This window comes from Acanthopagrus latus, chromosome 7 (assembly GCF_904848185.1).
Source record: "Acanthopagrus latus isolate v.2019 chromosome 7, fAcaLat1.1, whole genome shotgun sequence".
Lineage (NCBI taxonomy): Eukaryota > Metazoa > Chordata > Actinopteri > Spariformes > Sparidae > Acanthopagrus > Acanthopagrus latus.
The window spans coordinates 5,454,433-5,467,571 of NC_051045.1; the positions used below are offsets into that span (position 1 = coordinate 5,454,433).

The window sequence follows — 13,139 nt, forward strand, 5'->3', positions numbered from 1 at the left end:
AAACAGATGACGACAGAGGTGTGATGTTTCTCATGAAATAATATGTCTAATAAGTCTTTTCGGCATTTTTAATATGATCATCAAGTGTAAAACATCACTTCCACTTCTGCTTTTCTCTGTGCTTTTAAATGCACGGATGGGTCGCAGTTCTAATCAGATGGCAAACACAAATTATCCCGGGGATGGAAAGATTAAGGAGGGCAGACAGGCAGACGGGATGGGAAAATGATGGGGGTTTGTTCGGAAAGGAAAAAATAAAACTTGAATGTAATTTAAGAAGGTTACAGACAATCAAAAACATGATCATGAAGGTTAGATGGATGCATCAATTCTGCTGCACCTTTCAAATGCATGTGTCGTTTGCATTTGGAATCAAATGATAAACGGGACACAGAATATCTTGGGGATGAAGTGCTTTAAGAGGACAGGCAGGCAGACAGACAGGCGGACAGGCAGGCAGGCAGGCAGGCAGGCAGACAGACAGGCGGACAGGCAGGCAGGCAGGCAGGCAGGCAGACAGACAGGGGACGGGCCGGGAAATCAACTGTAGACTGAAAATGACGGAGGTGTGATGCTTCTCATTTGCTCTTTGTTGGGGAGACATGAACAAAAAAGTACTTGAATGGCATTTGAAAGGGTTACTGTCTTTTTAATGTTTGAAAATATGAAGTGCAAGATTGATGCAATAATTCTGCCTTTCGCTGCACTTTTAATTGCATGTATGGGACACAGAATATCTCAGGGATGAAGTGATTTAAGAGGACGGACGGACGGACGGACAGGCAGGCGGGCAGGAGACAGGCCGGGAGATCAGCTGTAGACAGACAGTGACGGAGGTGTGACGCTTCTCATTCTTGCTCTTTGTTTGGGAGGCATGAAAAAAAACCCAACACGTGAATGACATTTCAAAAAGGTTACTGTGGTTTTTTTTTTGAGGGGATGTGATAATGAAGAGTCAGGTGGGTGAATTAGTTCTGCGTCACTTTTTAAATGCAGTTGTGGGCGCGCAGCAGCTGCAAACAAATAGTTAACCTATAGAGAGAAAGAAAGAGGGAAGAAAACAAAACAAAGACAGAAATAAACATCCGTTACAGCAATATGGCTCATCATTTGAGCGTATTATGTCCAAAGTGTACTCCTGTGTACCGCAGAAACAGAGAGCAGCACATTGTGGTGGACCGCAGACAGAGCCGGGGAGACTGTTATTGTCCTGGAGCTATGGCTTCTTCCAGGGTTTTCACTGAGCATTAATGCCGCCCACTTACAACAGAAAAGAAACTTTTTTTTTCTGTTTACAACTATCCCTGCTGGAATCACTGTAAGGGAAGGTCCTGTGGGGGTTGAACTGCTGCTGGCAGTCCTGGCCGTTTCTGTGTTTAACCAGATTTGAGAGAGAGGGGGAGAGTGGGAAAGTCGGGTCTTGGCAGCCCTTTGTGGTTTTTCTAGTCCATTTCTGGAAATGCCACGCTCTTAGAGTCCATTAGAGAGCAGCGAGCTGTTAAGAGAATTGGTTATAGGGGAGATCAAGTGGACATCGTGTGGTCTCAGCCTGAGAGAAAGCACATGGGGTGAATTCCATTTTCATCCGGCATCTGTCATTTAGAAACATCTTGACAGAGAGCATTTTTCCAACAAGCTTACAGTAAAGAATATGGATGTGAGGTTATGTGCAACACAATAAGAGGACTGTCTTTACTCTGAGAGGCCGTCACCAGAAGCTTAACAGCTGCAAGTGTCTGAGGTTCAGACACTCAGCAGAAGCACTGATCACTCGTTTAATCACCATGTGTTTGTGTTTCACAGACTGAGACGAGTTGAATTGCAAATCCACGATTCAGAGACAGATTGGAATGAAATCTGTCCTTTGTAAATTCGCAGCACTTCCACCAACATGCAGATATGCAGCCATAAATAGCATTCATTAATACAGATGAGCTATTCGTGTCTCTCGGGTGCAAACTCTGCATGTGCTCGTGTTGAATAGATCTGATCAATCAGAACCATCCATACTGAACGGGAAGGTTGCTCACACATTTCTCTGCAGGCTGATCAAATAAACATCACGCCAGCTCTTCTGTAACTTCTAAAAAAGGCTCCGGACAATCTGCTCCCCGTCCACCTTGCAGTACAAGTTATCATTAAAATGCTCATTAGAATCGTCTGAATCAATATCGGTGGTGGTGAGGCTTTCCAAAGACTCCAGAGGAAGGAACTGTAGGGAATGCATGCACAATGCAGTCATGCAACAGAGACTCACAACCCCGTGACTCACCAGGCAATCTGGAGAACATGCCCTGTGGCTGAGCTGTGATAACGCTGGCACAGAGAGAGGCCAGACCTCAGCCGATCTGGTGAGGAGAACAGCCTTTCGCTTTCTTTTGCAGTGTTTCATCTCTCCTTCCCAGATAGACTTCATCTCCCAGAGGAGGCACAACAGAGACCAGAAAAAAAAAAAAAGAGTTTAAAAAAAAAAAATGCTCCTGTGATAGCAGAGAGGCAAAAGCACAGTCGTTTTAAAGGCAAAGTGAGGAATCAAACAGCCTCAAGGGGTTAAGTGTGATTTAATCTAGTAGGAGAGCGGCGTAGGCCTGTGCACATCCACACTGGTGGTGCACCGTAGGCGTATCGATAACCTCCCGCCGCATGGAGCGAGAATGTGAGAATTTACGGATGCGTAGCAGCAAAAAGGAGGGATTTTACACTGTTTTGAGAATTGATTTTCATTTTTTTTTTGTTTTTTGTTTTGGCTCTGTTAGATGGCACTAGTGGTGACATGATGTACTGGAAAAAAGGCGCAGATGTGGGGATCCATCAGAGACGTGATTTAATGTAGCGGCCTACGTGATTGAATTATTTTCTCTGAAGTGAAACATGAACTATTCCTCCCGACCTGTTTCACATGCGAACTGCTTTAACGAAACACTATCAAGTAGTAGTGTAGGCAGAGTGCTGGAGAAGAAGAGCTCAGGGCGGGTGTGCACCAATTTCATGGGTGGAAGATGGTGCTGGCTGTAATCAGCGGCTCACGGAGGCTGACAGTGCAGGTGCCTAATAACCGCTCCGTGACACATCCACGTCCCCGTTTTAGAAGCCGAGGCCCCCTTCATGACCCAGAAATTGGTGGTGTTGCAAATCCAGGCAGTGACATTTTAATGCCTGGCTGGTTAACCTGCCTCCCCCTTAAATTACTGTAATTGATTAAATTAGTTTGGACACAGGCCACGAGGTCCTCGCTGCACTGGTGATATCCAGTAAACACTTTCTCTTTCCTCCTATCTCTTGTTTTTAGATGTCGTTCTGTCTCTCTCTCTCTCTCTCTCTCGGTTCTATCTCTCAACGCTGAGAGAAAACAGGAAATCCTGGTGTTATTGGGTGTTTATTCTCAGTGGAACCTGTACAAAAGTGTGACTGTGAGTCAGAGCGCACACCTCAACCAACACCTAGTCGAAATGATTGTGTTTGAGAGCCACTCGATGGGTTGACGACGTTGAGAGAGATTCATAAAACACACACAGACAGATTTTTTATTTTTATTGTTGAAATATGGCTCCTTCTTCTCCTTCTTCTTCTTCTTCAGTAGCTGCACAACGCAGTTACATCAGTGAATTATCTAACAACAGCCAGTACAACATCAGGCCATTATTTATAATTCCCAGGCTGCAGTGGGTAACAGATGTTCATGCACACTGTGGGGAGTCAAATCGTTATCCCTCGATGCCTGATGTATCTACATCAGTGATCATGTTTAATGATGCATACGTGACATATTCATACCGCTCAGATACGACACAGATTATGTTGTTGCAATGCAGTTGATGGATGAGGTGCTGTCGGTGAAGAAGCTTGATTTAATTTCCAGCCGGTGCGCTCTTGGAGGTGATACAGTGAATATCATCTCTCTTCAGCCTGTGGCTCTCTCTCTATCAGATTTATCCAGGAGTAAAGGAACAGTTTGACATTTTGCTAAGTACGTCTAATTGCCTTCCTGCCAAAGGTAAAAGATGAGTAGATCAATACTACCTTTTTAATGTCCATAAGCTAATTACGGAGCCGGTGTCTGAATTTGATTAGCTTGTCTTGCATAAAGGCCGAAAGCAGGGAGGGACAGTTCACCAGGTCTAGTTTGAAAATCAGTGTAGCAGCAGCTGCTCTAAAGCTCAACAGCTTGTTTGTACAGTCAAACAGGAATGTGAGTTGTGGTTTGTCAAAGAGTTACGTGTGTCACTACCTGCCAGGTCTGGAAAACCCATATACAGGCGTGTCTTCCATCTTGGACAGCCAGTTACAGCACAGCAAAAGTACTACAGCTACAGTAAAAGTCGACATTTGTGAATTTATGTTCATGATTATGTTTGTGAGTGAGTCTTTTTCAAACAGCGGTGCACGGTGGTCTGTCGCAGCAAAGCATATTCATACTGCTGTTATTTACGCGTCAGGACCATTTGTAGCCTTTTTTTTAATGCTTTGGCAATGTTGTATTATTAAAATGTTCATGTCAACAAAGCCCCATTGAATTTAATAGAAAATAAATATAATTAGGCACCACTGTCCGAAACAATCATCATCAAATTACAAATGACTGTGTGTTGTTTGTCCAAGTGGTGTTGTCATACCGAGGTGAGGCGTCTTGTCATCGTAGTTTGGTCTCCAAACAGGCTAACTTTGACCCTCAGCTTGCGGTATTTATGCTAAGCTAAAGCTAATCAACACCTGGCTGAAGCTGGGATAGAAACTTGACACTTGTCAATCTTCATATCAAACTCATGGTGAAAAAGCATATTTCCCACAGTTGTGTGTTCCTTTCACTGGTGACCAAATAAAGCAGCTAAGTTGAGCTCAGTTGACTTTCACACCAGAGGAAGCATGATTCTCTCATTTTCACTTCAGTCCATATCAGTAAGTGACTTGCTGGAGTTTCCCCTCTGCATCTCAACAATAACAGACATTATCTTTGTGTTGGAACATTTCAAGCGCATTTCCTCAGTGAGTGGGTTGTTCTGCACGCGGAAATTTTTTGCATAGGGCCTCATAATGATGAGTGGCAATTAGAATTATAATGCAAATGATCTAAGTGCCTTCTGCTTCAATAATGCAGCATTGTGGTTACTCTTTGGTAAAAGAGTATAACTGTATAACTGTGTGGTGTAGTGGCTTGATGTTAAAGAAACAGCGTCAGCATTTCTCCAGTGGAAGGTCCTCATACATCAGAGCTGCAAACTTCCTCTTAATCCTGTTATGAAATACAATATAAGAAAACTGAATTAGTTCCCTTGAATTGTATTAAACTGTAAGACTAATGTTCCTTCTCTGTTTCCTACCTGAAGGTGACAGTGTGATGGTGGCAGATTAAGCACAGGGATGTGAGCAGACCAGTAAAGATGACCCTGTTGGCGGGTGATGGCTCCGACTATGACTACAGTGCCCTGAGCTGCGCCTCCGACACCTCCTTCAACGCGCCTCCCCTGCAAGAGGAGGAGGCTCAAAAGGGAGCCTTCTACAAGAGGGCGCAGCGGGCCCCTGACTTCAGCACCGTCCATGACGACACACTGCTGTCCAGCTCCCGGAAGCTCCACGCCATCATCAATGTGGGTGGCCTGCGGTACAAGTTGCCCTGGACCACCTTGGAGGACTTCCCCCTGTCTCGGCTGGGCCAGCTGCACCTCTGCAGCAGCTTTGACGAGATCATGAGTATCTGTGACGACTATGATGTCACGCACAATGAGTACTTCTTCGACCGCAGCCCCTGTGCCTTCCGTACCATCCTGACCTTCCTGCGGGCGGGCAAGCTGCGGTCCCTCAGGGAGATGTGCGCCCTGTCCTTCAGGGAGGAGCTGCTCTACTGGGGGGTCCCCGAGGAGAGCCTGGAGTGGTGCTGTCGCCGGCGCCTCCTGCAACGCGTGGAGGAGTTTGAAGCAATGGAGAGGGCAGAGGAGGAGGAGGAGCTCCTGGAGGATCTGTTGGATTCGGACAGCGGCCATAAGGATCGTGCAGCCGAGTCCAGAATCAACCGGTGCATGGGCAAGTTAAGAGACATGGTGGAGAGGCCTCACTCAGGCCTCCCCGGGAAGATCTTCGCTTGTTTATCAGTGCTGTTCGTCACCATCACGGCCATCAACCTATCAATCAGCACCATGCCTGCCATGAGGGAAGAGGAGGAGGCGGTGAGTGGACTAAAGGCTAATGAACGGAAACTCCAGTATTTTTAAAGCTGGTCTCTGTGATAACATTTTTTGGTGTGTGAATGATTCATACTTACCAAAAGTTTTGGAGTCGGTCCAGCAGATCGCCTCAGCTGGCAGCCACAACACAGCCGTGATGGCTGCTGGGTAATCCTTTGGGGCAACTAAGACGGTCAAAGTCACGTCCGGTCTCAGTCCAAGAAAAGTCTCTGAAATCTCATGAGAGGTGATTTTTGGCAGGGAGACGACAGTGGGGAGTTTACCTAGATGAGCTGCCGGCAGGATTTTCTTTCCAAATTCATGGCTGACTATTTAAATGACTTACAATCAAGCTGAGGCCTCAACTGTGACAACTCACCTCTTGACATTTCAGAGCCAGACTTCTCCTTGAACTAGACCTCTGTTTCTGGTGACAAAGAATAATCTTTTCTCTGTGGGAATCGTTTCAGTACTGTTGTCACACACAGACAACCTCAGTCTGTCAGCGGTAAAGACAAGCTCTCTCAGCGGACGTAACTTTGTAGTCGTAGTTGCCCCCAAAGGATTACATATCAGCCACTGCAGCCGTCTTGCAGCTGCCAGCTTAGGCGATCTAATGGACCGTTAATGAATCATTTACCCACCCAAACATGTGGATATAAGGGCCACGTTTAAAAATACCAGAATTTCCTTTTATCACATGTCATCTGCAAACAAAAGTAAATACGTATTTTATGTCAGTGAGGAAAGGTTAAAAATACAGACATGACCCAAGACAACTTCACTGTCTGTTGGGAATTTGTCTTCCATATTTTCTTTCGTCAAACCAAATCAAGAGACGCCAAAATACTGATTCTGAATAATTGAACACAACACTGTGATTCTTCAGCAGACTTGATTCAAATTGTATTCAAAAAGGCTAAACGGGAGGTAAGCTGACGCGTTATCTTGGAAAACAGTCATTAATAAGTCCTAATGATGGCATGTGTCATCTGTCAAACCTCGCTGCAGGGAGGAAATGGTGATTGCTGCTGGGAGGCACAGCCAGTAGTTTTGCCAGATTAGAAAAAAAAAAAATATTTCATGAAATGCTTTCATTATTAGTTCTGACTTCATTCACAGCCATAATTAGCACACTGTCCTCTTCGCTCAGATGAAAAGGAAGCGGCGTGTCTGAGCCACACGCACACATTTCTTGCAGAGTAAACGTGCAAACAGGCTTTAATTGAATTGTTCTCGATGCTTCTGATGATGGATGGAGGCGGAGCGAATGTAACTGCTTTACTTTCCATTTAGAACAACAAAAAAAAAAATGTTTCAGTGGCTTTCAAATGTTCCACTTTCACTCGTTCTTGTAAATACTCAGGAAATGAAGAACAGATACCGACTGTGTGGTACCGTGGGTGGGCGGAGGGCGAAACCAAAATCTCAACGGTTTGTATTTGAGAGTTTCATGTTGCTGACTCAAGTTTCGCAGCCGAGGGGCCCACTTAGTTTTTTTGAACTATGCCTCTGTATGGTTCATTTAGTCATCGTGTGGCTACTTGGAGGTAAAAGTCATCAGTGATCGGATCACGACTGGTGTTCGGGGGAAAGAAATAACTGAAAATGAAATAAGAGAAATACGATCACTGCATAATGACTTGATGAAGTCACAGTGAGATATCTAACCTCACTTTCTTCGTATTCACACTCTATTATTCCTCGAACGTCTGAACTGAGCTGTATAATTAAAAGTGCCAGTAATCACATACTAACAGCTCCGCCACTTCTAATTTCTTGCAGCCACAAAACAAAGTGTTGCATTAAAAGTGTTCCCGTCCCTGAGTGAGAACAGGTCCACCGGCGTTCTCAGGTGGTTCTATGAGTCTACTCAACCTCATCTCCTCCTCAGTGGGAGTGCGTTTCATAATATCTTTTAACTGATATGAACTGCGTTGAAAGGCTCAGAGTATCTCAAAGTACAGAGTAGATAGAACTTTCTACTTTGTGCTTTGAGAGACTTTGATCCGTCTCTGCCACGCAATGAATCAGCGTCATTACCGCAGCTCAGAAAAACCACCAGCCTTTCCAAAAAGCTCATGAAATAGTTTCGAGGAGCAGCTCTTATGATTAGGGGTGAGATTCACAGAGTAACTCACGATATGCTAAGATCTGAAACAATACAACATGATATGATGCGATGCGATACGAGACAGTAAAGTAGGATACAATATGGTACTATGTAATACAAGTATACGTTACGATATGAAACCGTACAATCCGAAACGGTAAGATACGAAATGGTATGATACGAAACAGTACAACACGAAGCGGTATGATACGAAATGGCACAATACAAAATGGTACGATACGATCTCAAACAGTATGTTACGAAACAGTATGATACAAAACAGTACGATACGATATGAAACAGTATGATACAAAACGGTTCGATATGAAATGGCACGATACAAAACAGTACGATACGATATGAAACAGTATGATACGAAATGGTACGATATGAAACGGTACGGCACGAAGCAAAGCGGTTCAATACGATATGCTATGATGCGATACGATACTGATACCATAAATCATCCACGATAACGATGGTATCACGATACAGCACTTCTGCAATCATGGATACATTGCAAGACAATCAATAAATGACACACTGTGATATTTGTCGCATTGAACAATATAAAACACCCCCTAAAATGGCAAGTCTTAGCTTCAGTGTTAGTCAAGACCACCTAAACCAAGACCAGAGAGTATCGGGACCAAGTTTAGAAGTTAAGTTTACACTGAAATATGGAACCTGCGAACCACAGGCTGTCCTAAAATTGAACAGAAAGGATCCATATCCATATAAAAGAGAATGAAAAATCCTCTTCATTCACCTTTTTTTTATTGCCAAATTAACTATATATGTGTGTCTAAATGAACACTTTGAGAAATGTCTTGATAAAATGAATGTAAATTTAATATGTGGGAATTTTACTTTGTTCTATATGAGCAAACAAAAACAAAGGAAGCCGAGGCTGAAAATAACGTCTGTGTTTTACCATCAACGCAAAAACTACAACTTCTTGTGCGAGCATCGGGTTTTCTAGATGATTCATTTCTTCACATCATTCAGTGCATATGCATTAAACAAAACAGCGATATCACTGCGTCCGCTTACATTTTGTAAATCAAGTTGTCAGGGGAATCCATCCATGCATGTTTGCCTGCGTGTTTTAATGAAAATATTGATTTGTTGCCTGGATTTTAATAATTGTATGGCATGGGAACCTTTATGATATATTGCTGTATTGATATTTTGTCCCACTCCTACTGATGATCACAGCATGAATTAAAAAAAAAAATAAATAAAAATAAATCAAAATTGGCATTCAGAAAACTTCTATTGCTGTCATGCTTTTGCAAATAATCCAGGAAGGCTTGATCTGTGATGTGAAGACATCGCTTTCCTGGCTGGCTGTAGAGTTATATCTCATGTCGAGGTGCTCAGCGCTGCAGCGTCCCTCGATTTCACATTGAAATGCTTCCCTCTAGTGACTGCAGCTAACACTCACACACTGTTCCTGACCATGTTGTGTCTCTCTTCACCAGGGCACGTGTTCCCAGATGTGCTACAACATCTTCATCGTGGAGACGGTGTGCGTGGCCTGGTTCTCCCTGGAGTTCACCCTGCGCTTCATTCAAGACCGCAGCAAGCTGACCTTCCTCAGGCAGCCCCTCAACCTGATAGACGTGGTGGCCATCCTGCCGTACTACATCACCCTGGTGGTGGACAGCACCTCCAAAGGGGAGAAGCGGCCGGGCTCTGGCAGCAGCTACTTGGACAAAGTGGGCTTGGTGCTGCGCGTCCTCAGGGCCCTGCGTATCCTCTACGTGATGCGCCTGGCTCGCCATTCGCTGGGCCTGCAGACTCTGGGCCTGACAGCACGCCGCTGCACACGAGAGTTTGGACTGCTCCTCCTCTTCCTGTGCGTGGCCATCGCACTGTACTCCCCCTTGCTGTACTTGATTGAGAATGAAATGGCCGCCACGCAGGAGTTCACCAGCATCCCTGCGACCTACTGGTGGGCGGTCATCACCATGACAACCGTGGGATACGGGGACATGGTGCCAAGGAGCATCCCGGGCCAGGTGGTGGCTCTGAGCAGCATCCTGAGCGGGATCCTCCTCATGGCCTTCCCCGTCACCTCCATCTTCCACACCTTCTCGCGGTCCTACTTGGAGCTGAAGCAGGAGCAGCAGAGGGTGCTGCAGAGGAGGACGCACTTCCTGCTGCGGAGCCGCATGGCCGGCCTGGGCAGCAACCTGTCCTTAGAGAGCGATATGCTCTTCAACATAGGGTCCGACCCCAGAGACCTGGACGACTGAGACTGTTGGACAGGGAAGGACATACAAACTGGAAATGGGACGGAAAGAGAAGGCAACATAAGAGACTGACGGTGTAAAGAAAGAGCAAAGATTATGGTGATGGAGAAAATTGTTTTTTTTTTTCTTCCCAGCAATGCAGCCTTCCTGTGTAGCAGTGTACTTTTGCATAAATGTGAAAAATACACAGAGAGTGGAAGAAGAAGAAGAAGAAGAAGAAGAAGAAGAGAGGCCTCATATTAAATCAATATTTGCATCAAAAAGTTAATTATCTCTTACTAAAATACATCATCCCATGGTCAAAGAATATAAGATATGAGTCCAGTTTCCTGATATAAACACAAATACCTCATAATATTTAATGATCTGGAGTATTACAGCCGTTATATATTATCATTATTATATATTATATTATTAAAAAATATTGTGATTCATGTGAAATGTGATATTAGACAGAAGAGATGAGTGAAGAGCACGATCGCGGCCTGAGTATGATCCGACAACACGGTGATGTTTTTCATCCCTCCAGCTGTTTGAATGGATTCTGCTTTTGTTGAGTCCCAAAGGTTAAATGGAATTTCTATCTAAGCTAAAAATGTGACCCTTAATCCAGTGATTTTTATATTTTTTTTTCTGACTGTGCAAAATCTGATAATTACGTTTAATCCTTCCCCTCCTCTGGCACTGTCAGCATACACATATTAATTATGATGTATTAATCGTCCTTCTCCTTGAGACTCTATATGCAATTTAAAGAAAAAAAAAACTTTTGGACGTTGAAGATTGAAGCATTACTGTGCTTGTAATTACTGCAGTTGCTGTCCATAGCTGTTTATAATTATTATCTCTCTCCTTAAAGTGGATTTAAACTCTGATTTGTCTGTTTCGTTGTCACTTCTCATTTTAACTTTGACCTAACGTGAAGCTTTAGAGCCGCAGAGGGAGACGCGTTTGCAGTTTCAGCACAAAAAAACTGAACACGATGAAACAAAGTCCCCACATGGCGACCAGCTGCAGTTTCTTCAGTCCAGAGATGTATTCAGTACATTTAACTCTGTTTAAATTAGCATTTTCTGCAGATAAATCGTGCTAAAACAGAAGAATCATTAAAGAGCCAACTTGACAAATCACCTTCAGGCTGCCAAAAGTCTCTGTAAAAGCTGAAACGAACTTGGCAGGGGGATTTTAACCTCCTTTCCTTTGGTCTCCTTCAGAAGTGGAGTCTTTCCTGTGCTTCTTTCAGCTTCTCTGTGATGTCGACACTCTGGGACCTGAAGCTGTTCCTCTGCTCCACCTCAGCTCCACTGATGTAGACAGGGCTGTGTGTCTTCGCCTCCTTTTATCACCTCCTGCTGCTGGCAGAGGTGTGTTGGTGCTGCAGCTCCTGCGTGTCGCACGGTACCTCTGTTGACCAGCAGGTGGCGGCATTGTGTCGCTAAAAGGGGAATGGAAGCCTAAACTGGCTGATTTTTCAATTTCACCACAACATGATAGAATATATGTTTATTATAAGCAGCCCCTCAGTCTACGTCAGGACTAGTGAAGCTTATCGTCAAACAACACACCTGTTTCATTTCATTAAATGTATTTTAATTAACCTTCATTATCTACAGTAGATAGCTCTGAATTTAAGTCAACATTTCTGATACAAGAATCAATTAAAAAGTCTTGATATTCGATTGAAAACTGACGTATATGATGTCACTGAATATTAAGCGTTACGCTGGACAAATCACAGCCCAGAACAGGCTGAATTTAAAGGGTAACTCCGTCAACTTGACACATAAAAGTGCTGCCAGAAGAAGCTGCATGTAATCTGACAAATTGCCTCCAGTGATGTCACTCACAGACTAAATTGCATTGTGGGTAATGTAGGTGCCAGGTTTAAAAAAAAAAAAAAAAAAAAAAGTAAGAAAATGCATGACACAAAAAAGTCAATAAGTATTGTTTTGGATCATTTGTTTTCAAACTTCTTTTTTACCCACAATGCAACTCTGAGCCGCTGAGCAACATCACTGGAAGCAAAAAAATTTTTAAAATCTCTAATGCAGTAGTTCTCCACAACACCTTTAAACACACTTTAATATGTAGAATTAGTGGAGTTTTGAGGTATTTATAGTTAAATTTTACACTTCTACTCCACTACGTTCTGAAAACCAACATTATATGGTACTTTTTTACTCCACTACACACATTTCAAGATTCTGAATTGTTGTGTATTTGGAAAAAAGAACACACTATGTTAATTTTTAGAGATTATAACCATATCTTGTTAATGACACAACTGTCAGCGTACATTATCGACAGGCTGAGTTGGTGGAGTGATGCCTGTGTGATGGATTTTGCGCCCTGGATCATCATTTACTGCTGTTAACGTGAGTGAAGAAACATCACATCTCTCCTCTTACTTAAAGGGGCACTTTGTTTTTCACCAGTGTTTTTATTGATTTACATCTATATACAATGACAATAACTGAATTGGACAATACAATAATATACAGCCAGGACTTCACAATTAAAGGAAAATACACCTAACATCCATGTTCTTGATATCACTGATAAAAAGATACAAAGAAAAACAGATAATTGAAAAGAAAATGGAGACACACT

At 43.5% G+C, this 13,139-nt stretch overlaps 1 protein-coding gene across 3 annotated transcripts in view; it reads left to right on the top strand.

The window, feature by feature from the left end:
* kcng1 (potassium voltage-gated channel, subfamily G, member 1) overlaps positions 1 to 11,659 on the top strand; it is a 31,923-nt gene extending 20,264 nt beyond the window's left edge. For all 3 annotated transcript variants that reach the window (XM_037102676.1, XM_037102677.1, XM_037102675.1), the window contains 2 exons: positions 5,325 to 6,161; positions 9,756 to 11,659. In XM_037102676.1, coding sequence (XP_036958571.1) covers positions 5,379 to 6,161; positions 9,756 to 10,532 — 1,560 coding nt within the window. In that variant the 5' untranslated portion in view covers positions 5,325 to 5,378 and the 3' untranslated portion in view covers positions 10,533 to 11,659. The remainder of the gene's footprint in view (positions 1 to 5,324; positions 6,162 to 9,755) is intronic.
* Positions 11,660 to 13,139: the final 1,480 nt, after the last annotated feature.